Below are 23,137 nucleotides of genomic sequence, written 5' to 3'. Positions count from 1 at the left end.
CAATCCTTGTCAATTGAGATTGGAGTCGATGACACCCGCACGTGCTAGGTTCGAACTCACAATCTCAGTGTTGACAGGCTACTGATACAGTAATATAACTACTAAGACTATCCCCGCTTTAAAGATGATGTCTCACTAAATAATTCAAAGTGTCGTGACTATGTTGAATGCACCATTCTCATCAAAAAGATCTAACAGATACAGTAAAGTCCGTCTCGTAGCTTGAATTTCATCTAGAAATTGACAATAAGTGTCGGTTGAAAACAAAAACCTTTAGAATAAAAGAGATGATTTCAGCTTCCCAATTGTAAACTTTCCATTTCTATGTAGCGACATTCCAGCAGCGCTTGCATAAAGTATATATGTCCCAGTTAATAAGATATTCCAGAGCTTGCGTTTCCTATCATGATTTCCTTCATAGAGTGTTGCTATCATGATTTCCTTCATAGAGTGTTGCCGCTCAGAATGAAGCTATTAAACCAAGAGTTCCAAGTAGTGACGTTGAAATCATCCCTTCGAAAATTATACGTTTTAATTGTTTTGTATACTGTAGTTGATTTTTTGGTAGTTTTTCGTTTTTTGTCATAGCATTGTGAGTTCGTTTTCGAATGATGAGTTTGAAGATCCTTTTTGATATCTTTTCGCCTCTCTTTCATAGTTACCGAATCAGCTGAATCGTTTTTTTTTTCTATCTTTCATTTATATTAGTTGCTAGTTTAAAGATGATTTCATTTGTATTCTCGGGGAAATTTGTTTTAGAGCTTTCAACGGAGTACATCAATTTATTTAATTTAACATAATTAACAAGTTTGATAGATTAGTTGTTCTTTGTCATTCTCCAGGTTTCGTAAATATCCTTCATTTTTCAACCATTATGTTTCTAGCAACAGAACTATCCAAAATGTGATGAATTTTTACAGAATAATTTTGTTTTTATTTTGGTTGGAATATGATATTCATTTGCAGTTGAAAGTGTTCACACCTACTTCTCAGTTAAATATACATATTATTTTATCAGATCAACCGATTTGTACACTATAAACAATTAATGCATTTGAATCACAATGCATATAGAAAATGACAACTTTTTAACATTTCAGTCTTCTCATTATGTTTAATTGATAACTTTGAGTTTTCTGCCAATTTCAACAAAAGCATCTACAGCTCTGTCAATTTCTTTTTCTGAGTGAGCAGCAGATATCTGTACTCGGATTCTTGATTTTCCTGAAATATGATAAAATCTTTCTGAGTTGAAGGCATTTTTCTAGTTTACGTCATTTTATTATTTGTGTCACACCATGAAGTATATGAATCTAGGTAATGGGTTTATATTTTTTTCTCTATTTTATGTTTTGAATGTTCTCCAGTATTTGGTTCATAATCTTCCATCTCAAATTTCAAAACAAAAATATTTTTACTCGTGCCTACATATTACAAAGTCGGTATAAACACATGCCTGGTTGTTAAGTGCCACAAGGGAGGATGGGGTCAATTTTGTTAAAATTGGGTACGGGTGAAACATGCCCCTTTCATACATTGGCCAAGACAAAAATCTACCTATACATATATTTATGCATAAAAAATGGGAACAATTCATATATTTATAATGGTGATCAAATCATATATTGAGTCCGAAATTGCTGGCCCAGTCACATACTTTAGTCTGCAATTTTCTGCCAAGTCATATATTTAGTCCGTAATTACCGGCCTAGTTATATATTAAGTCCGTAATTACCGGACTAGTCATATATTTAGTCCGTAATTACCGGCCTAGTCATATATTTAGCCCGAAATTTTCGAACAAGTCATATATGTGACCAGTTGAAAAAGGGACCCATTCCAACTGCACGCCCGCTGTATAAGATAAATAAGAAGATGTGGTATGAGTGCCAATGAGACAACTCTCCATCAAAGTCACAATGTGTAAAAAGTAAACAATTATAAGTTAAAGTACGGCCTTCAACACGGAGCCTTGGCTCACACCGAAGGCTAGCTATAAAGGTCCCCAAAAAGACTAGTGCAAAACAATTCAAACAGGAAAACCAACGGTCTAATCTATATTAAAAACGAGAAACGAGAAACACGTATGAACCACATCAACAAACGACAACCACTGAACAACAGGCTCCTGACTTAGGATAGGCGCATACAAATGCAGCGGGTTTAAACGTTTTAACAGGCGCCAACCTTGACCCTAACCTGAAACAGTAGTGTAACATTATAATATAAAAAGACACGCTATAAAATATCAATTAAAATGGCTAAACTCGATCAAAAAGACACATAAACAAAAACAAATAAACATACACAACCTATATATAGGAAGTAACCCCCCCCCCCCCCCCCCCCCACCTACCCTGTTAGGTGCAAGCTTTATAGTCTGCACGTTCAGAAAAATGTGGACATGAAGAAAAGAAATACAAATACAGTTCTTTTGATGTTTATTTTTGTAATTCATGTGATTGTCATTGTATTATGTGCATCAACCCAATATCATTTCTATTAAAATATTTAGAATGGCACGTCTTACCTTTTGGAACAACTGGAAAGCTGAATCCTATTACATAGATACCTTTCTCTGAAAAATTCAACGTGAAATTAACGTTTCAAAGAGCAGTTCCTTGGACTAGAGAACGTTATATCTACTCCACAAAGAAAACATTGTCCTTAAAACAATTGTTTCGTTTGTTAAAGTCTATTACTTTTTTGTTTATTAAATACCAGATATTTGCAGTTTCTTTCAGTAGAAAAAAAAAATAATAACTTTTAGTTTTTTTTAATTTCCACCTAGTGGAACCCTAGTGGAGTTTTGGGTTATTTTATTTGCTCATTTACAAATTTGTTTTAAAATTGCAAAAGATGCACATGTCCCTTTGGTATCCTTTGTCTCTCTTTTATACACACTATGCACAATACAGTTTTATTTGTAATTTATAAACTTCCTTGGCTAATATATCAGTTTCCTTCATTGTTTTGGTCAAGATATCACGTAAAATTCTTGAATCTGCGAATAAAAACTTGTTTGTGGTGTGATATTTAGTGCAGAACACGAAGAAAGGCTATAAATCTTCCAGAGATTCATCAACACCAAGCAGGAAAATGTGGAGCATTTAACTTAAATCTATTTTAAAAACCGAAAGAGTGAGGAAATAATAAATTTTATCTTACCCAACATATCATCAGCAAAAGTACCAGCTAACTTGGCATCTCCTAACATAACTGGACAAATGGGATGTCCCGGATCACCCTACAATACAGACAATTTCTAAAATATGTGCATTCTTAGGGCATGCGTAACCGATCTCTAGTTAAAGGTCAAGTTAGAGTTACATGAATACGGATTCAAATGAAGTTGAATTATTGACTTGCAAGCCAAAGATACATTTGCAATGTTTTGGATACTATTTTGACCAAATTGAACCAAACTGACTGCTAATAGCGAAGTATTATTTCAATATTCCGTTTTTATAAATGTTTGCAACAACAAAATCGTATTTTAATTTTTGTCTAAATCGCAGCTAAAGGCCTAAAGGGGCATGCAGAAAAAAACATGTTAAAGGGTTAAACAATGTATATCCCCATCTTCACCCTATCATTCTTGAGAAGTTGTATCAGGTACACTCAAAAGGACATATAATATCCACAAATTTATTCATCGTCAATGATTATATACATCACCTACCGAGATAGTAAAACCTGCGTCCGTCATTTTAGACCTAAATCTCACTGTATTGGTCAACAGTTTCTTTGGTAAATCTGGATTCTGTATTATCAAATCAAATGACTGTAAAAGATTATATGAAACTATCAAAATTATGCTGCATCAGTAATTTTGGTATCTTGTAACTTGTAAAAGACCTACAGTTATTAATTTTTAAGTTTTTTCCTATTTTTAACAAATCAACAAATTAGTATGCGAACGTTCATGTGAATAGGTTACTCGAAATTCTTCAGAAACTGATCTTTACAAATGAGAGTTTCTATGGACAAATGGTATCATCGATCGAATTTATGTGTGTGTGGCATATCAAAACTTGACGTTAACCAACAAATACAACTGTTTTACCACTTCGCAATTGATTTTGCTTTCCAACTGATTCGAGCACCACTAATGATTCTTTGTCACGCGACACGCGTAAAATTATAAGCTTGGTATCTTTGATGAGTTTTTAAAACCATTGGGTCGATGTAACTGCTGATGGACGCTTCGTCCCCGAGTTTAGCACCGGCCAGTAGTCATATACATTCTAATTGTATTGTGTATTTTAATTTTATGTATCTATGCTAATCAATGTTCATTTTCCTTATACATGTATTCTCTGTATGCCCCTTGTTCGGAAGCGCATTAGGGCCATCCTCTTTTATTTATTTTTTCCAATTGTCGACTTTAATCTTGGAATTATCAACTTTAATCTTGGAATTTCCAACTTTAATCTTGGAATTATCAACTTTAATCTAGGAATTATCAACATTAAACTTGGAAATTACAACTTTAAACTTGGAAATTCCAACTTTAATCTTAGAATTATCACCTTTAATCTTGGAATTATAGAATTATCAACTTTAATCTTGGAATTATAGAATTATCAATTTTAATCTTGGAATTATCAACATTAAACTTGGAAATACCATCTTGAATCTTAGAATTATCAACATTAAACTGGACTCTCGCCTCTGCCAAACAGTGCACTTCTGTTTGATGTGCTTTACTGTGCCAATTTTTATATAACATTCACTAATATTTGGTACCTTTATCTATATAAATATATACAAAGAATGACCTTTACTTATATACAATATTTTAATTATGACCCATGCTTATTTAAGCACTAAATGTATATAATCACTCATAATTTCCGGAGTTCATTTGGGAATGAATTTGAAAGGTGAACTTTACTTCATTTGAACTTTGGTGGATAGTTGTCTCATTGGCAATCATACCACATCTCCTTATTTTTATATTTAAAATACATAGATTCAGGGACTTTATATTTATGTAAATATATAGTCCATGATTGATTCAAATACCACAATTGGTCATTAGTATAAGATTTCCAATAACATATTTATATAAGATATGTAGAACATACCCCAAATCAATATAAATTTATGAAACAACAATGCATCTCATGAATATAGAATGTCATAAAAAAGTAGTGTCATATTTATATAAAATCTCGCAAAATTATGATCCATATTTTTGGCATATTGACGTATACCATTAATAGGAAGTTACTACCCCTACATAGATATTAGGCTATGTGAAGCTATACTAGACTTTGAATATACTCTGAAAGTTTAATGTTGATAATTCCCAGTTTAAAGTTGATAATTCCAAGATTAAAGTTGGAATTTCTAAGTTTAATGCTGATAATTCCAAAATTAAAGTTGATAATTCCAAGATTAAAGTTGAAATTTCCAAGATCAAAGTTGATAATTCCAAGATTAAAGTTGATAATTCCAAGATTAAAGTCGACAATTTGAAAAAAATAAATAAAAAAGGATGGCCCTAATACGCTTCCGTACCCTTGTGGACCCTTAATTGGTAATAAAATATGTTATTTGTTCTTGTTCTATACTGAAATGAAATATTTTTTACTTTAATCTTCTGTAATTTTTTTGCTAATAAAAACTTACAATTATTTTAAAACACTAAGATTAATCTACCCATCATATATAGATTTCTAAAGTCAGCCTTTGGCGCAACTTTTTAGGAATTTTTGGTTTTTATGTTTTTCAGCTTCGTAATTGATTTGGTCATCCAAATGACTTGATTCTGGCTATACTGAAGCCTGGTATCTTTTATGGGTTTTTACATACGTTTTGTTAAGTTTAATGAAACCCTGAAAACATATTGTCTGCATATGCCAAAGCTTCTAGTGTTACCTTCGCATATGTCAAAGCTTCAAGTGTGTTCTTCGTTGTTTTATCAATATTATGGCGTATTGTTGAACAGGTGACAAAATTATAAGCCCCGTTCTGTTAATTTATTCATCCCTTATTTATCATACCTTCAACTTCTGTTTATTACCTTGCTAGCACATGCTACTACTGGTGGTGGTAACGTGTTTGAAAATAAATAAGGCCTGGATCGTTGTCTTAAAAGCTGTACAAGTTCTTTTGGACCAGAGGTATAACCACCTGTAATGTAAAATTTATACTTGTTTAATCTTTGTAAAACTATGTTGGTATTTCAAACACTGTTGTGTTAAGTCTTATCACTTTGTATTAAGAATTGCATGTTTTTTTCAGTTTGATTGAGGTTTTAAAGCGTTGACCGAAAGAAAAGTGCTTCATGTTGAAATGGTCAATGTTTTAACACCCATATGAATGAATACAAAGTAGAAGTATTCACTTCTTATAATTTCAGGATTTTTATAAGTTCAATTCAGCTATAAGTATGACGGTGGCTTCAACAGCACCATTTCAAAAAATGAAACGTGATTTAGGTTGTCTGCCCATAAAATGATAAAATCCTTGTGAAACTTTAATGTTATATAACTACTGGCATAAACATTGTATTCAAACATACCCAATTCAGTTAATACGAAATGAGAGGAAAGTTTGATATTTTCCCCGTTATTGATCTCCTTATTTTATATATCTTTTTATCAAATACAGGACATAGATGACAGTAAAATGCTTACCAGCCGCTCCTCCCATGGCTTTACCGAGAGTTGAGTTAATGATATCCACTTCCAATCCAAAATGTTCGTCAGTTCCTCTGAAAATAATTTCTCAATTTAAACCGTACAAGGGAAATGTGTAGATCAAAACGTATATATAGTGAGAGATGCAGTGTATGCATCGATTAGACAGTTAAAAAAAAGACAAACTACCGTATGTAAAACCTTGAATATTTCAGGTTCTATACAAATTTGAGCTATTTAAAAAAATACAATCAAGATTTGCCAATATTCATCAAAATCTTTAGCAGACAAAAATATGTATTATGAGGTGTTGAGTGTCAGTTTAAAAGCGTTATTTCTATTTAGGTTCTGGCAACAAGATTTAACATGAAGTGCTGTGGATCATAGACTTAAGCTTGATGCCAGGTTTCATTACAGCTGTTATCCTAATGATAGCAAGTTAAAGGTTTGGTTATCTTGCTTGCTTTGTTTGTATCAATGTTTGCTCAAGCATTGTAATTAAGATTGACATATGAAAACAATATAAAAAGGCGGAGTTAAACTTGTATACATTATATTTAAATTTGATTGGACATTATCAAATAATCAAATTTACCTATATACAGGTTTAACTCCGCCTACTTATATTGGTTGCAGGTGTCAATCTTAATTATTATAATGCTTGAGCAAACTTTAATACAAACTGAAACAAAGCAAGCAAGCCAACCAAACCGTTAACTTGCTTGCATTAGGATAACAGCTGTAAATGAAAATGACACATTGTCAAATAATTTGTATTGCATTAAAACCTCTCCATTTGTACTGGTATAAAATACATTTAATCGAACAGTTTGAAGTTAGAAAACTCTAGTTGAAATTCCCCATGTCGGACAGACCTTCTCAATTTATTGGTCCTTCCCAGATCGTTGCAATTCATAAACGTTATAGCTTTGTCATCGTGTTACCTGTTCCATGTTTATTTGAGTAACATGTATTTTTGTCTATGAATATAGATCAAAATAATAAGTAGTCATTCTAATGGTGACTACAATTGGTTTGTAAAATAACTTTTATCTATATGTAATAACCAAGCCAAGAAAAGAAAACATTTATTATTACTTTAGACATTTTACTGTATCATTAAAAATGTAGCGTCCTCCATCTATTGCTGCTAATCAATAGCGTAAGTCTTTAAGACCGCAATTATTACCTGCCGGTTGGTCCAAAAAATCCTGTTCCATGACATTCGTCGATAAAAACTAAGGCTCCATACTCGTTTCCAAGTCTTGTAATGTCACTACAATCAGAAAAAAACTTACAAAATAATTCATGTCCGGCATAAAAAAAAAAAACGAAAGAAAATCGAAAGAATTCGTGAAGATTTTATCATTATCTTTTTTTTAATGATTTTATCATTATCGAAATTTTATTTGTCACAAATTAAGTACTCGTAATGCTATGAATTTTCAACATAGAAGTTACCGTCTCTTGAAACGGTGAGTATGACAAAACATTGATTTAGAATTACATTGGACTGAAAGTACTACTATTATACAACTGAGAGAAGAAAAAACTCACGGCAACGGTGCGACGCTACCATCCATACTGAATACACCATCTGTGGCTATCAGCTTTTTGTGACAGGAGGATGCGTCCTTCAAGTTTTGTTCAAGATCTAAAAATAATAATTATACCAATGTACTTATTCTAACGGTTTAAGATTTATTTTTAGAAATCACATCCTATTAGTTCTGAATATTATTTCGGCCGATACAATATAGGATATGTGTTCCCAATTGCCATCAATAACAATAGTTTTGTGTCTGCTGTTACGATTGCCATTGCAATACAATGGGCTAGTTATGAAATCGGTATACATAGATATAAGAAGATGTGGTATGAGTGCCAATGAGACAACTCTCCATCCAAGTCACAATTTGTAAAAGTAAACCATTATAGGTCAAAGTACGGCATTCAACACGGAGCCTTGGCTCACACCGAACAGAAAGCTATAAAGGGCCCCAAAAATGACTGGTGTAAAACCATTCAAGCAGGAAAACCAACGGTCTAATCTATATAAAAAACGAGAATCGAAAAACACTTATGAACCACATCAACAACGACAACCACTGAACATCAGGTTCCTGACTTATGACAGGTGCAAACAAATGCAGTCGGTTTGAACGTTTTATCTAGCCCCAAAATTCACCCTAATCTGAGACAGTGGTGTAACAATGCGACATAAAAGGACACACTATAAAACATTAATTGAAAAAAGGCTCAACTAATCAAAGTATGAATACTAACAGATTTTAGACAAAAGTTAGACCATGAAAACCAAATTACCAAATGTTTATCAGATTTTTATCTGTGTTACCTATTGCATCTGCAGTACCGATAACCGGTTACAGGGTGTGGAAATGTAATTTAGAAAAAAATATATTTTTAAATTGATTGTTCAGCAACGTGTTTTACTATTTTGATTATTCAAAAATTATTCGAGCTGAAAGTATGTTTTAAAATAATTGTAAGATTTTGAATAAAATGCGAGGCAGTAGGAATGCTATATCGCGATGATCGATTGGAGGCAGTAGGAATGTTTTATCGTGATGATCGATTGGAGGCAATAGGAATGTTTTATCGTGATGATCGATTGGAGGCAGTAGGAATTTTTTATCGTGATGATCGATTGAAGTCAGTAGGAATGTTTTATCGTGATGATCGATTGGAGGCAGTAGGAATGTTTTATCGTGATGATCAATTGGAGGCAGTAGGAATAGTTATAGTGATGATCGATTGGCGGCGGTAGGAATGCTTTATCGTGACGATCGAAGTTCTACACTTACCGTTCATGTCTGTGTGTTTATATCTGAATCTTTTAGCTTTACACAGACGTATTCCATCAATTATAGATGCATGGTTTAATTCGTCTGATATGACTGCATCTTCAGGTCCTAATAATACCTCAAACAGACCTGCATTTGCATCAAAACAACTAGCGTATAAAACCGTGTCCTCTTTCTTGTGGAATTTTGAGATTTTATCTTCAAGTTCTTTGTGCAGATCCTGCAATACATATTTGATTTCTCGTCAGTAAGGGTTAGTATGTAGAAATCTATAACTGTAATATAGGCTACGTCGTTTGGTATCTGATGGATAGTTGTCTCATTGGCAATCATACCACATCTTCTTATTTTTATATTTAACTGTAAGTTAATCTTGTTCGACACCTTTGTTATAGTTCTACTGAGAAAATCACTTAACTTAGTACCAAATCATAAATTGTAAAGGTTTGAAACAAAAGGTAACAACTTACTTTATAATTGGATTTTAGACTAAAATAGTTTATTAATATTCCTGTTATATAGATTTCGTGCTATCAGTGTCGTGTTTGATTTCTTATGCATTCCAAACTTTTAAACATGGGAGTATAATGTTATTCTGGAAACTATTTTCCCGGTTTTTTTACTGTTTCTGTTTCTGTTTGTTCTATTTTATATACTAGTAGTGAAGAGAAGAATGATTATTTGTTAATTATTATTATTTTTTTTTTATTTTTTGGTTTGTTCTTTTTATAGTTAAGAGAACTATTAAACCTACCTGTGTACCACATATAAATCGGACAGAGCTGAGACCAGCACCGTGTGTGTCAAGTGCTTTCTTGCCAGCTTCAATAACTTCAGGGTGACTCTGGAATTTACAGAATTAACAAATGTTTCATTCACATTCAACAAAGAATCCGCTGAATTTAAAGAAGAAGCAAAAGAAAAAGGAAGATGAAACGAAAATAATGGGTTATGCATATAGATAGTTGCTTCAACATATTAAATCAGTATGTTTAAAGACATTTTTTTCAATACCAACTTTAAGATACTAGCTGTTGCTGTAGACGTTGATTATTTAGTTATAAAATCTGTTACATGATTGGAATTGAACAGATACATCTGTGCAATTATCATAAAAAAATATAATTCTGTTTTATAATACATATTTATCATTCATTTACATTATCCTTGTCATTGTCATTTTTTTCAAACAATATATTGTACAGGAAAAAAAGTCCATGCTATTTTTTATATATATTTACAGGTTTGTGCACAAGAAAAACGGATTAACCCCAACACATTGTGTGCCTGTGACAAGTCATACTATCTGGACCGTGTGTTGTTCATTGTTTGTCCGTCTGTTATTTTTATTTTAGGAGAAATAGGTGTTGGTTGCTGCTGTAGTCTGAAATGATATCTAATATTTTTTGTGATTTCTGTTATCTTGTTTTTTGTATGATTATCATGCAATTTACGTACAGACAAACCAAGATAGTTGTTTGCACAGAAATTAAGTATGTCTGCTTGAGATCCTGCTACGTGAATGGTAGGGCCTTGTTTAGATGTGATGACACGTTCTCCCTTCCATGTACCGGCATCTTTTATACCCTCCAGTTCATGCTGCAGATCTTGCTGTACGGCAACTGCAGCTTGTGTAGATCTCTTTCTTGTAAAATATTTAAATGCGTGACGATCTGTAGTGAAAATAAAACAAAGGAATGAGTATCTGCGAATATATTTATGTATTCATTTATCTCTACACGTAAGATTCAGCATAATTTGGTTTGACCAAATGTTGAGTTGCTAAATGATAAATGGAAAGGAAAAAAAATGTGACAATGAAAAAGATGCCTTTCATTGTGAAGTATGCATAGTTGAGCAATTAAGGGTTTGTGCAATGATTGAATGATTCTGTTTTACCATTCATTATTAGCTTGTAGCTTCCAAAGTTGGATCCAATATTTGCCACTATAAGTTAAGAGACATAGCTTTATCAGAACACTGGCTGAATGTCGGTATACCATTTTGTCTTCTAATCGCCGGTCATGTTACGCAAAAATTCCGCTAATGTACTTTTATTTAGATATTGCATCATCTGCGCTCCGGAATAAAACGGATTTTTTATCGAATATAAAATTATAGTTGTGTATTTTTATAAAATATTGTCATGTTTTACTCATTTATAGTATATAAATCTACTCAACCATGACAAATATCTAAAACTTTTCCATATCCGTATAAGTATATGTAAGAAAATATCACATTGTTTAATTCATTGATTTCAGTGACAGTAAAACATATTGTGACCGATTTAGCGATTATGTCCAACAAGCATGAAACGTTTGACAGCTGTTGACAGACATAAACACATAAATACAAATATACAATATTTATTTTCAATTGTGACTTAGTATTATATAATGTAAGAAATCTTTTCTAAAACCCTGTATGAATAGGCTTTGAAAGAAAGTAATTAAGAAATGTGTTTGTTATGACTTGTGATTTAAATTCCTTGTTGACCTTGGATATATAACTACATTTTTTATACTTGAATGTATAGTGTAGAAATTGCCCAAATAAGTACGTTCACCTATATATGAAATTAGAAAAAAGCATTCAAACCACATTTTAGAGAAAAAGATTATAGGTTATCATATATGTATATTATAGCAAGTCCTGTATATATGCGTTTCTTTCACGCAAATGTGAAAAAGTTAAAAGGAAATATCCGTTTGTGCTATAAAAAAACTTTAATGCAACATAATTTAATCTGTATGCAAAACGTGTTTGAAACAAACTGTTAACCACCAACATCTTATTATATGTCAACTCTTCGAGTGGAGTCAAAGAATTGTAGAAATGTACAACAAATTAAAAAAAATTTCAATACCATATGGTAATAAACAATCTGAAATGTTTATGTTTAATAAAATAGAATATAGACTTACTGTGACGTTTAGATATTTTAAGTACAAAATCCCCGATTTTTTCCATTGTACAATATGGTTAATGACAACAACCTGGTGGAGGTGTGTCACATTCAACCAATCCGATAAATGAATACTTAAAAATGTATTTTATTTATGCTTCACTTATTTGTTACTACATGTTCTTTGAAACGCTTTGTTTACTTGTCATTAATGAAAGTTTGGACTTGCGCATTTAAATTTACTTGTACAAATGAAGGTAAAAAGTAAACTGAATAACAAAAATACCGAACTCCAAGCAAAAATTTAAAACGGAAATTCCCCTAACAAATAGCAAAATCTAAAGCTCAAACACATATCAAACGAATGGAAAACAACTGTCATATTCCTGAACTGGTACGTGCATTTCCTAATGGAGAAAATTGTGGATGTAAAGGACATTCTACAAGCTTGCAAATTCGACAGAAATAAACTCTACTGCGAAAAATAATTACCAAACCTGGAATCTATATATTAACAACATTATAGCCCGTGCAAACCAAGCACAAGCGATGCTTAATAGAAACACCAAGAAAGCTCAACACCATCCAAAAAGCAATGCTGTTAAAGCACTAATAAGATAAAGAGCGGAATATAGCGCAGTCATATGGGATCCCTATACGCAGGAAAATGTGGATAAAATAGAGCTATAGTTGAAAGAAGAGCAGCTTGCTATGTTTTCAACAATTACATTAATGAATCAAGAGTCACTAACATGAAAACAGGCTTAACTGGAAACCTCTATACTAACGGAGAGTTATGCTTATTCTACAAAATTGTTAATGGACTCGTATCAATTCCAACAGAAACCTACCTGATCCCACCTGAGACTACTATAACACATATGTTATAGTAGTCTCAGATCCCACTATAACACATATGTTATAGTAGTCTCAGATCCCACTATAACACATATGTTATAGTAGTCTCAGATCCCACTATAACACATATGTTATAGTAGTCTCAGATCCCACCATAACACATATGTTGTAGTAGTCTCAGATCCCACTAAACAGACCAAATATACAGTACAATTCAATGGCATAAACCCTCTTCAGCCCAATACATGGCTATTTCAAATTCTCATTCTTTCAATTACAGTAATAATCTGGAATAAATTACCGGACTCGACCGTGAAAACACAAAAGAAGAAAAAGACCTCAGTAAAGGGACCGCTAACAATATGTCGGTCATAAATGAATAAAAGAAAAAGTGTTATAGTTCAGTGATATGTTTTAATATTTTTTCAGATTCGTTACACAGGCACTGGAAATTTTAGTTCACCTATGTACCTTTTTATAACATTTTATATATATAAAGGTATATAGGTAAACAAATTCTGAGACAAGTGCCGGTGATTCGTTATTACACATTCAATCCTTGATAACGAAAAGTAAGTAAGTAAGACTTTTAGTAAGTAAACCTTTATTTTGAATCGGTATATTGATTAACAATGAACATAAGCTCTAGTGAGCTTTTCATCGAATATAAAAACATATGAAGTAACAAATAAAACAAAGCATGCAGCCTGCAACTAAATAGTTATAAAAACAGCACAACATTTACTGTTAACACTAAAGGATAAACGAAGCACTAATTAAAAAAAGTCAAATTACAATTACAATGCAAGCTATTCATGAAGCAAAAAAATGCTGGAACATGCATCAAATACTACCTGCAAGCAGAGTAAAACCACTCCAGGACTGAACAAGACTTCTAAAATATTTGAAACTGCTTTTAGACCTAAATTGGTCTGGTAAACTATTCCATATAGAAGCAGCAGCTACACGAAAAAAATTCTTACCATAGGTGGTAGTTCTAACCTGAGGTATTTCCCGAAAGTTTCTGTATCTAAAAGAATGTTAAGCGTATTTAATCATGATATAAATTTTGTAAAACATAAATGAGCCAAATATCAAGTGCCATTGTCATGATGCGTCTAATTTGTAGGGTTGAAACCTTTGCGTTTTAAAGAAGAGTTTCAAGGGTGATAAAATAGTCGTCATATTACGAATCTCAACTCGCTTTCGGCTTGTATATTTTTATAGTTATTTTTTAATCTTTAGAAAACTAATTACAAAATTCAATTTGTTTTTTTGTTTGTTTGTTGTTTTGTGTATGTGTTTGTGTATGTTGGGAGATTAAAGGTACTTCCGCACACCAGAAACAAACTATATTTTTTTGATCACACGAAACAATGTTTCCGAAACATATGCCCGTCAGTAGGTAACGATTTAGAAAATACCGGAAGTAAATGTTTGGCGGAAAATTCAAAACATGGCGGACTTAGAAAGAACCTTGGAAGTTTTTACAAAATTGTCCTTACAAAACTTTACAAATGGTAAACAATTCAAAATAACATTATTTGAGATCTTTTACATACAAATCTTCTCATAAAGAATCTATTGTGAAACGTTTTAATGATTTTAAGAGCTAGAAGTAGACAACTTAACACACCAACCAGACCCCTAAATAATAAATTTTTCCTTTCAAGAACGAAGTGGATGCATATAAAATACAATACTCTATCTTGGATTCATCAGAATAAATAGCCAAGTATGACAATAAATGACCCTGTTTACACAAAAAAAAAACTTTAAGAGACTGCTTTGTTGTGATCAACAGGTCAACTCAGCTTCGATACACCTTATCGCTATTTATCGCACCTCGGGTAAATTATCACGTTATGATTGGTTTAATGCCGTCACGTGGTGACCCCCTATGGATCCGTAGGGGGTTCGTAAATTTCATAGGGGGTTCATGACGTCACGTCTACTGTTAATGGTGACGTCATCTATTAATGTTGTTGTGTTTCATTGTTTATTTTTCTACAAAAACGCAGCAGAAAAAGTCCCGCGTGCGATAAATTCGTTATACGGTTCACTACTGACCCCCTACGGACCATAGAGGGTGATTAAAATCCATAGGAGATTCGGCCTTCGGCCTCACCCCCTATGGATTTTACTAACCCTCTATGGGTCCGTAGGGGGTCAGTAGCGAACCATATAACTTATAATATCTCCTTAACTTACTGATTATCACAAAGGTTCCCTTTAAAAAAATGTTAAACTTCACAATAGAAAATGTCTGACTCAACAAAGGAAAAGTGATTGTTGTATGACAACAGTAGGTGTAGTTCAAGTCGGAATCGAGTGTCACAAATTTGCAGGTCAAGTGTTGTAGATTCCTAAATAGTGATAAAGTCTATACTGAATGATTATATACATGTATGTACAGTTTTTGGGAATGTGTGATTGATATGTAAATATTTACAAATAAGAATTTATTAACAATGGAAGTGTTTGTATATGCAGATTGTGATTAAAATAATAACTTTTAATTACAGTACTACATGTTTTAGTTTGAGTATGGTTATAAGAAACTAGGGAGAATGGCTGTAGATAACTGATCTACGAAGCTGTCAACAAAATTTTAAACAGTCTGCACCAAAATCTTTTCCAACCACTAGTCAGAAGACAAATATTCAGACATTTTCCTTATTCGTCTAAACAAAGTTATACAAAAATGTACATGATGTACTAGTTTGAATAAAATTTTACTAGTCTGGGGCATCATACTAGTGGCTAACGGTGCAGGCTGCAGAAATGGTTTTAACGATGGTCTGAGAAAACAACAGACATGTGATTCTTCTTGCAGGAGTCATAATTAGGCCGCAATTAAAAATATCTTTGTTTCCCCTTACCCTACCCACCATTTTGAAAGTGGGTAGGTAGGTAGGCCTTTTTTTTTTTTTTTTTTGAGAAAATCCCTGAAATATATCTAACACACAGGATAACACAGAAAAACAACAAATTGAACTTTATTGATGCTAAAAAAACATACTGCACAACGTATTATGCATGACTAGAAGACCTTACAATTTCAGACTAGAAAATGTTTGTAAATATCAATGTCTTTGTGACTTAGAGTAGACCACATATAAATTGAGACACAGTTCTATCTTTTTCTTATAGTTTTATTGATTCAATTGAAAATATAAAACCCCAACGAGACTGCTACCTAGTAACATTCGATGCAAAAAAATATGTACACTTGTTTTTCAATTAAGGAAATACTAGAAGCCACAAACCGTGATCCAAGCGAGTATGACTACGCCTATTTGAAGGCTTATTCTAGAAAACTATGAATTTATTTTTAACAATAAACTTTACCATGAACCTTGGGCGTGCCTATGTGTGGATCAGCATTCGCTGAGTTAGCAGACCTTACAATGTTTGTTAATTCTTGAACACATTTTACAACGCTTTCAACACAGAGAAACAAAATGATAATGATAGTTGAAGTTCACCTACAAATTTTCCTGTAATGAAACAATATTCTTAGACACTGTCATAATTATAAAAAGGAGAAAGATTCTTTAACGAAGGCATAGTATGATACAAGACATTAAAACCAATATCAAACCAACTGAAACATATCAATATCTGCACAGACACTGCTCACACCCAAAAAGTGTTTTCATTGAAAGGATTTATCAAGGGTGAAGTATTGAGGTATCTCAGAAACACAAGCAGCAAAACTGATCTTAAAAAAAAACAGTAAGAAGCTCAAACGAGGATATCAAATATCTGAAATCAACGATTTTTTTTATCAAACACAAAATACAGAAAGGGAAAACTTGCTAACACATCGCCCAGCGAAACGGGAGCAACCGCTAGTAATGTTAACAAAATTCAACCCATCTATACAGAAACTAAAAATATAATAATGCAACACTGGCATCTTATTTCACAAAACCCTGAATTAGTGACCATATTTAATCATCAGCCCATTATAGCTTAGGGAGCTACCATTTGATTTTTAATGGGGGGGGGGGGGGCTAGGATGAAAAGTTTTGTCCTGCTTTTTTTTTTAGTTGTAACCTCTGTCCTGCCTTTTTATTTTTTACTCTATTCGGTCCTGCCCTTTTTTTTTACTTGTTTATCCTGAATTTTTTTACTAGTTTATCCTGAATTTTTTTACACAAATTGTCATCCTGAATTTTTTTTTACCAAGTTGCTCATCCTGCCTTTTTTTTCACCCAAAACTCCTGTCCTGCCTATTTTTTTCAAATTTCATCCTAGCCCCCCCCCCCCCCCCCCCCATAAAAATCGAATGGTAGCTCCCTTATAAAAGACATAAGAACTTACAAGAACTTTTATTAAAGCATTAGCTGGTATAGTCTTGACTTTTCACAACACAATATGATACTGAGCTCGAAAAAAATCAACTACTATTTTATCCAAAGACAACTAGTGTATGGTCCAATATCACATACGAAATGAAACAAAATAGCATAAATAGCACACCAATATACAACTTATTGAGTCGACCACCGTTGTATTAAAGCCAGTATTGGTATCGATAACGTATTCATACAGATACAGATAAAGGCGGACTCAGGGATTTACCACAAACACGGCAGAAACACCGGGCCTAACATTTAAGCTCAAGGGTGAGCTCGGATGCGCAATCGTAACTACTCGGCCATTCTTGCTATGCACTTTGTTATTGGAGGCATAGCTAGGATGGAAGAGTAGTAACGATTGCTCGGATGCATTTATTTAAAACATTATTCCATTCCAATTTCAGTATCCTTGCATACGTTGTTTACCCTTTGCTGCAAACAATCGGGCGACAATGATTTCACGGAATGTTGAAAATACGGACCATTCAATGAAACGAAATTAAAAAACGAACTTTTGAGCGAAACAAAAAAAACAAAAAACAACAACATGATTTTCGAAAAAAATTATTTCAGTCGGCGGATTTTTAGAGGGTCGGTCGGGTAAGGGGAAACAAACTTAATTTTAATTTTGGCCTTACCTGATTTTTAAGCCCTCTTCCATCCGTCACGTTTATGATTTAAATCATCTGTTTTTATGTAATTTCAACAGTTCACTAAAGTGTTGTTGTCAATCCAGCAGTATTTTATTTATTTATTTTTATTGACAACCCTGGATACCATCAGGTATCCTCTTTAGTGACTCTACCTTCACTTCACCACAAAGGCGTTGGTTCAGCAGCTTCTTATTCTTAAATGTACAAAATTTACATTATGTACATTTACACACACCTTCTTTGTATATCCTACAGGTGAAACACAATAAAGGACCTGTGCAGTGCAGGTACATGTACCAACAGGAATATTTGTCAATATTAGGATTGCTTTATTTTTACAGATTGGGTAAAATCTATATGGGATAATGACTTCACAGAAATAGATCCTTTAGACATTGCTGTAGAGGGGGAATTAGAAGATAATGGATATCACACTGTTACGTTTAGGATACTACAGACTGTATTTGATGACTGGAAGTCGAACAAAGAAGGAAAAGATGGAGAAGGTTGAGTAGAATTTGTTAACAAAATTATGACCATATCCGATAAAAATTTGTAAGGGTTCCGCGGAACCCAGTGTCTCGCCTACTTTTGCTGTTAATCGCAGGCTCAACAAAAATGAGGAAAAAAATTAATAAAAATATTCCTCTCTATACTATCTTTTGATTGTAAGTAGCTTCTGTCCAAGTTTGGTAAAAATCCAGGATGGTTTTTGAATTTGATAAATGTTTTTAAAACTTTTAACTGCAGACTATGTAAAGTTAACTGGAAGAAAAACTAAGTCCATTTATAAGTAAAATACGGAAAAAATGGAACAAAATTTCCTTCAAGATACTAGTTTTTGATCATAAACAAGCTTCTGTCCAAGTGTGGTACAAATCCAGGATAGTTTAAGAAAGTTGTTAAAATTTAAAAAACTTTAACCACAGAGTGAATGTAATGTTAACTGGCAGAAAAACTAAGTCCATTTATAAGTAAAATACATAAAAAATGGAAATTTTTTTTTACAAAATTTACTTCTGGATACTATCTTATGATCATAAACAAGCTTCTTTCCAAGTTTGGTAGAAATCCAGGATAGTTTAAGAAAGTTATTAAAATTTCAAAAACTTTAACCACAGAGTGAATGTAATGTTTCCTGGCAGAAAAACTAAGTCCATTTATAAGTAAAATACGGAAAAAATGGAATTTTGTTTTACAAAATTTACTTTTGAGTATAATCTTATGATCATAAACAAGCTTCTGTCTAAGTTTGGTAGAAATCCAGGATAGTTTAAGAAAGTTATTAAAATTTCAAAAACTTGAACCACAGAGTGAATATTTGTGAACGACGACAACGACGACGCCGACGGAATGTAGGATCGCTAAGTCTCGCTTTTTCGACAAAAGTCGAAGGCTCGACAAAAATCATAAAATGGTATCAGATTTTCTTGCAATATTCAATGCAAGAAAAGGCAAGACCTGAACACAAATCTGGAATCATGGAACTTTTTTTTATATTTTTAAGCACTTAAAATGTAATGCTCATATCCCTCTGTAATCACCATTGATAAAAAAAAATGAAGAGGTTTGGCACTCCTATATCTAACTCTCAGATATGGATGAGACTAACATAAATTACTCCACAAAAAGACACAATAGTTTGGTGTTATAGTCTCAGAAATGGATGAAACTATAAATACTCCACAAAAAACACACTATTGTTTGGTGTTATAGTTTCAGATATGGATGAGACATATAAATTACTCCACAAAAAGACAATAGTTTGGTGTTATAGTCTCAGAAATGGATGAAACTATAAATACTCCACAAAAAACACACTATTGTTTGGTGTTATAGTTTCAGATATGGATGAGACTTGATAAATAACTTGACAAAATGACAATAGTTTGGTATTATAGTCTCAGATTTGGATCAAACGAAATAAATTATTCCACAAATAGACAATAGTTTGATGTCATAGTCTCAGAAATGGATGAAACTTATATAAATTTCTCCACAAAAAGACAATAGTTTGGTATTATAGTCTCAGATTTGGATGAGACATAAATTACTCCACAAAAAGACACAATAGTTTGGTGTTATAGTCTCAGATTTGGATCAAACGAAATAAATTATTCCACAAATAGACAATAGTTTGATGTCATAGTCTCAGAAATGGATGAAACTTATATAAATTTCTCCACAAAAAGACAATAGTTTGGTATTATAGTTTCAGGTATGGATGAGACATAAATTACTACACAAAAAAAAAACAATAGTTTGGTGTTATAGTCTCAGATATGAATAAGACTTATATAAATTATTCCATGAAAACACAATAGTTTGGTGTTATAGTCTCAGATATGGATGAGACTTATATAAATTACTCCTGGAAAAGACTCAATAGTTTGGTGTTATAGCCTCAGATATGAATAAGACTTATATAAATTATTCCACAAAGAGACAAGATAGTTTTGTTTTAAAATTGTCTAATCAAAATTATATGAAGCAATTCAGTATGTTCTGGACATATGTCTGTTCAAAACTTATCTTTCAGGTTTATGATCATTTGTTTTATTATTTCCTAAATGGTATATTCAGTGTATTTATTTATTTTTCAGGATTCTGGAGCGTGCTGGTTGAAAATGATATTTCCCATAAAAGTTTGATAGCATTGTTTGCATATTTAATGGATATAGGGAATAAGGTACATGTAGATACTAATTTGATCAAACAAATAAAAAAACAAAGCTTTTAAATTTTAGTTTATAGTAAGTAAGTGGAAGCATCTTACAGTTCAAATACAAATATTTTTGTCGAAGTGAAAATAAGAAAACAGTAGGACCACAAAGAGTATATACAATGTAACTGAATAATCTACTTCACAGAGCAAACACAACTTTCAATATTTAAATTTGATGTATTTTATGAAAATTTATGTTTTCAAGGGCTATAACTAAATTTTTAATAGAGAAGCCGTTGAAATTTGAAAATAGCTTCATTATGAAAAAAAAAATAACTGGTTAATTAAAATTTTGATTGAAACTTGAGCGCCACATTCTGTAATATGTATGTGTTGTGAATTTTCAGAAAACATCAGGTTCTACAAAAAAAGAAGCAGGAATTTTATCTGCATCATGCTACATCAAGATGCTAAGCATACCAGGTACAGTACATTTTAAGTCTTGTTATGATAATTATTTTAAACTTTCCTGTCCGCCATCTCAAATCCTATAGTCATAATTTAAATGATTGACAGGTACAGCTACCTCATGAATCCCTTCATCCTGAACCGACACTAAAGAAGCACACGTTTATCAGTCTCTTACCCTTCAACTTATTTTATCTACTTGTGTTGACCAGTAAATGGTTTTATACATGTACATTCTCTTTTCGAATGCAATTGACGAAAAATAATAGAGATGTAAATTTCAAAGTTCAGATATATATATAATTTTGCTTAAATGGTCAGGCATCTTTGTAAATTTATTTATTTGTATTATATTTTGAGAATTTTTTAATTACAGTTTTTAATCGAAATATTTTGCATAAAGTTTATGAACAATATATTTCCTTAAATAATTACAGCATAAACTCCAAGAGATGGAATGTAGTTGCCTTTTGAGCTGTTTTAGTTGTAATGAATAGTTCCTCATGGCTTTTCAGAGCCCATTACTAGGTACCCCGAAAAATGAACAAATTTGTAGTAGCCTGCTTGACCACTGCTTGATTTAAAGACATTGACAGTATATTTTATATTTTACAGGAAGTATAGCATTCAAGGTGTTTCATCCAGTTTTATATGAAAAGGCAGTAGATATAATCAAAACAATCAATACTTTAGGAGGTAAGGAATAATTTTAAAATAAAACATGCACAGGCATCCAGAGACCTTATTTAAGTTCCATCTACTGTTACCAAGAGTAAACATATGTGAAAGATGATTTGTCCAATAAATCCTTGGGATATCACATATAATTAGGGTCCCATATATTGCAGGATATCCAATGTCAGCTTTGTCACGTTTCATGCATTAGTAAATTCTTTGCTCAGTTTTATTCAATATATTTTTACCAGATTGTGACTATATAACAAAAAAAGATTTGACTTTACATATAAACTTATAATTTTTCATTTTCAAACAAATCAAATCTGATTAGATCATCATCTTACACACAATAGTTTTAAAGAAAATTATGCATTATATTTTTAAGCTGGTGGTAAAAGGAAGAGAAGTGTATCACCAGCACCAAGCCAGAAAGGTAAAAGAGGCAGAGGAAATAAAACCAGGAACCAGGATCCTACTCTTAACCTTCAGGTACATGTAGTCTTGTCTTCAGTGTGTAGTTGATGATCAATTTATAGTTAAAATTGTATGGCGAGTGACTTAAGAAAAAATTGCTTTCATTCACGCTATGCTACCCTACTGGCATCCAATTTTACATTAAACTTGCCTTCAAATTTTGTACTTCATAAGAATATGGTAAACACAAAAACATATCCAAATGAAATCAATTTTAAAGACAAAACCACTAAGTTTTAACCCCACAGAAATTAAAGTTTTCCAGTATACAGCAGTAAAATGATACATTTTGATTTCGTAGGATTTTGGAAGTGACGACGATGAGAGTATAGAGGAACTGGCGCCACAAGAAATCACAGGATTCAGAAAGTTGTTAGAAGCTTTGTTAAAGGTAATGGAAACATACATATTGATAACACAATAAAAATATGATAAGGCATCCAAAACAAAGTTAAAATAGAAGTTAACATTCCATAGCCATTTTAATTAAGTAATTTAGTTTATGATAATTTATTGCACATAAGATGAACATATATCATTTAAATAAATGAGTTGCATTAAAAAAGGTTTTGATTCAATAGTTTATTATAC

General features: G+C 32.3%; 2 protein-coding genes across 2 annotated transcripts in view; one reads left to right on the top strand and one right to left on the bottom strand.

The window, feature by feature from the left end:
* Positions 1-762: 762 nt before the first annotated feature.
* LOC127704662 (2-amino-3-ketobutyrate coenzyme A ligase, mitochondrial-like) lies at positions 763-12,589 on the bottom strand. The gene is made up of 12 exons (XM_052208795.1): positions 12,403-12,589; positions 10,934-11,148; positions 10,230-10,319; positions 9,476-9,695; positions 8,208-8,304; positions 7,840-7,926; positions 6,648-6,724; positions 6,032-6,141; positions 3,683-3,784; positions 3,169-3,247; positions 2,531-2,578; positions 763-1,224 (listed from the first exon to the last, which is right to left on the bottom strand). Exons 1-12 carry the CDS (start codon positions 12,446-12,448, stop codon positions 1,115-1,117), a joined length of 1,281 nt encoding a protein of 426 aa, XP_052064755.1. The 5' UTR covers positions 12,449-12,589; the 3' UTR covers positions 763-1,114.
* A 2,099-nt stretch (positions 12,590-14,688) lies between these two features.
* The window catches only part of LOC127704194 (condensin-2 complex subunit D3-like), a 71,888-nt gene continuing 63,439 nt past the window's right edge, over positions 14,689-23,137 (top strand). Inside the window, exons 1-7 of the mRNA XM_052208130.1 lie at positions 14,689-14,761; positions 18,603-18,767; positions 20,865-20,950; positions 21,334-21,409; positions 22,010-22,090; positions 22,458-22,561; positions 22,848-22,937. Coding sequence (XP_052064090.1) covers positions 14,698-14,761; positions 18,603-18,767; positions 20,865-20,950; positions 21,334-21,409; positions 22,010-22,090; positions 22,458-22,561; positions 22,848-22,937 — 666 coding nt within the window. The 5' untranslated portion in view covers positions 14,689-14,697. The remainder of the gene's footprint in view (positions 14,762-18,602; positions 18,768-20,864; positions 20,951-21,333; positions 21,410-22,009; positions 22,091-22,457; positions 22,562-22,847; positions 22,938-23,137) is intronic.

The sequence above is a fragment of the Mytilus californianus genome, unplaced genomic scaffold (genome assembly GCF_021869535.1).
Source record: "Mytilus californianus isolate M0D057914Y unplaced genomic scaffold, xbMytCali1.0.p SCAF_6, whole genome shotgun sequence".
NCBI classification, from domain to species: domain Eukaryota; kingdom Metazoa; phylum Mollusca; class Bivalvia; order Mytilida; family Mytilidae; genus Mytilus; species Mytilus californianus.
Note: the sequence above shows the minus strand (reverse complement) of the source record. Positions and strands in the feature narration are given on the sequence as shown.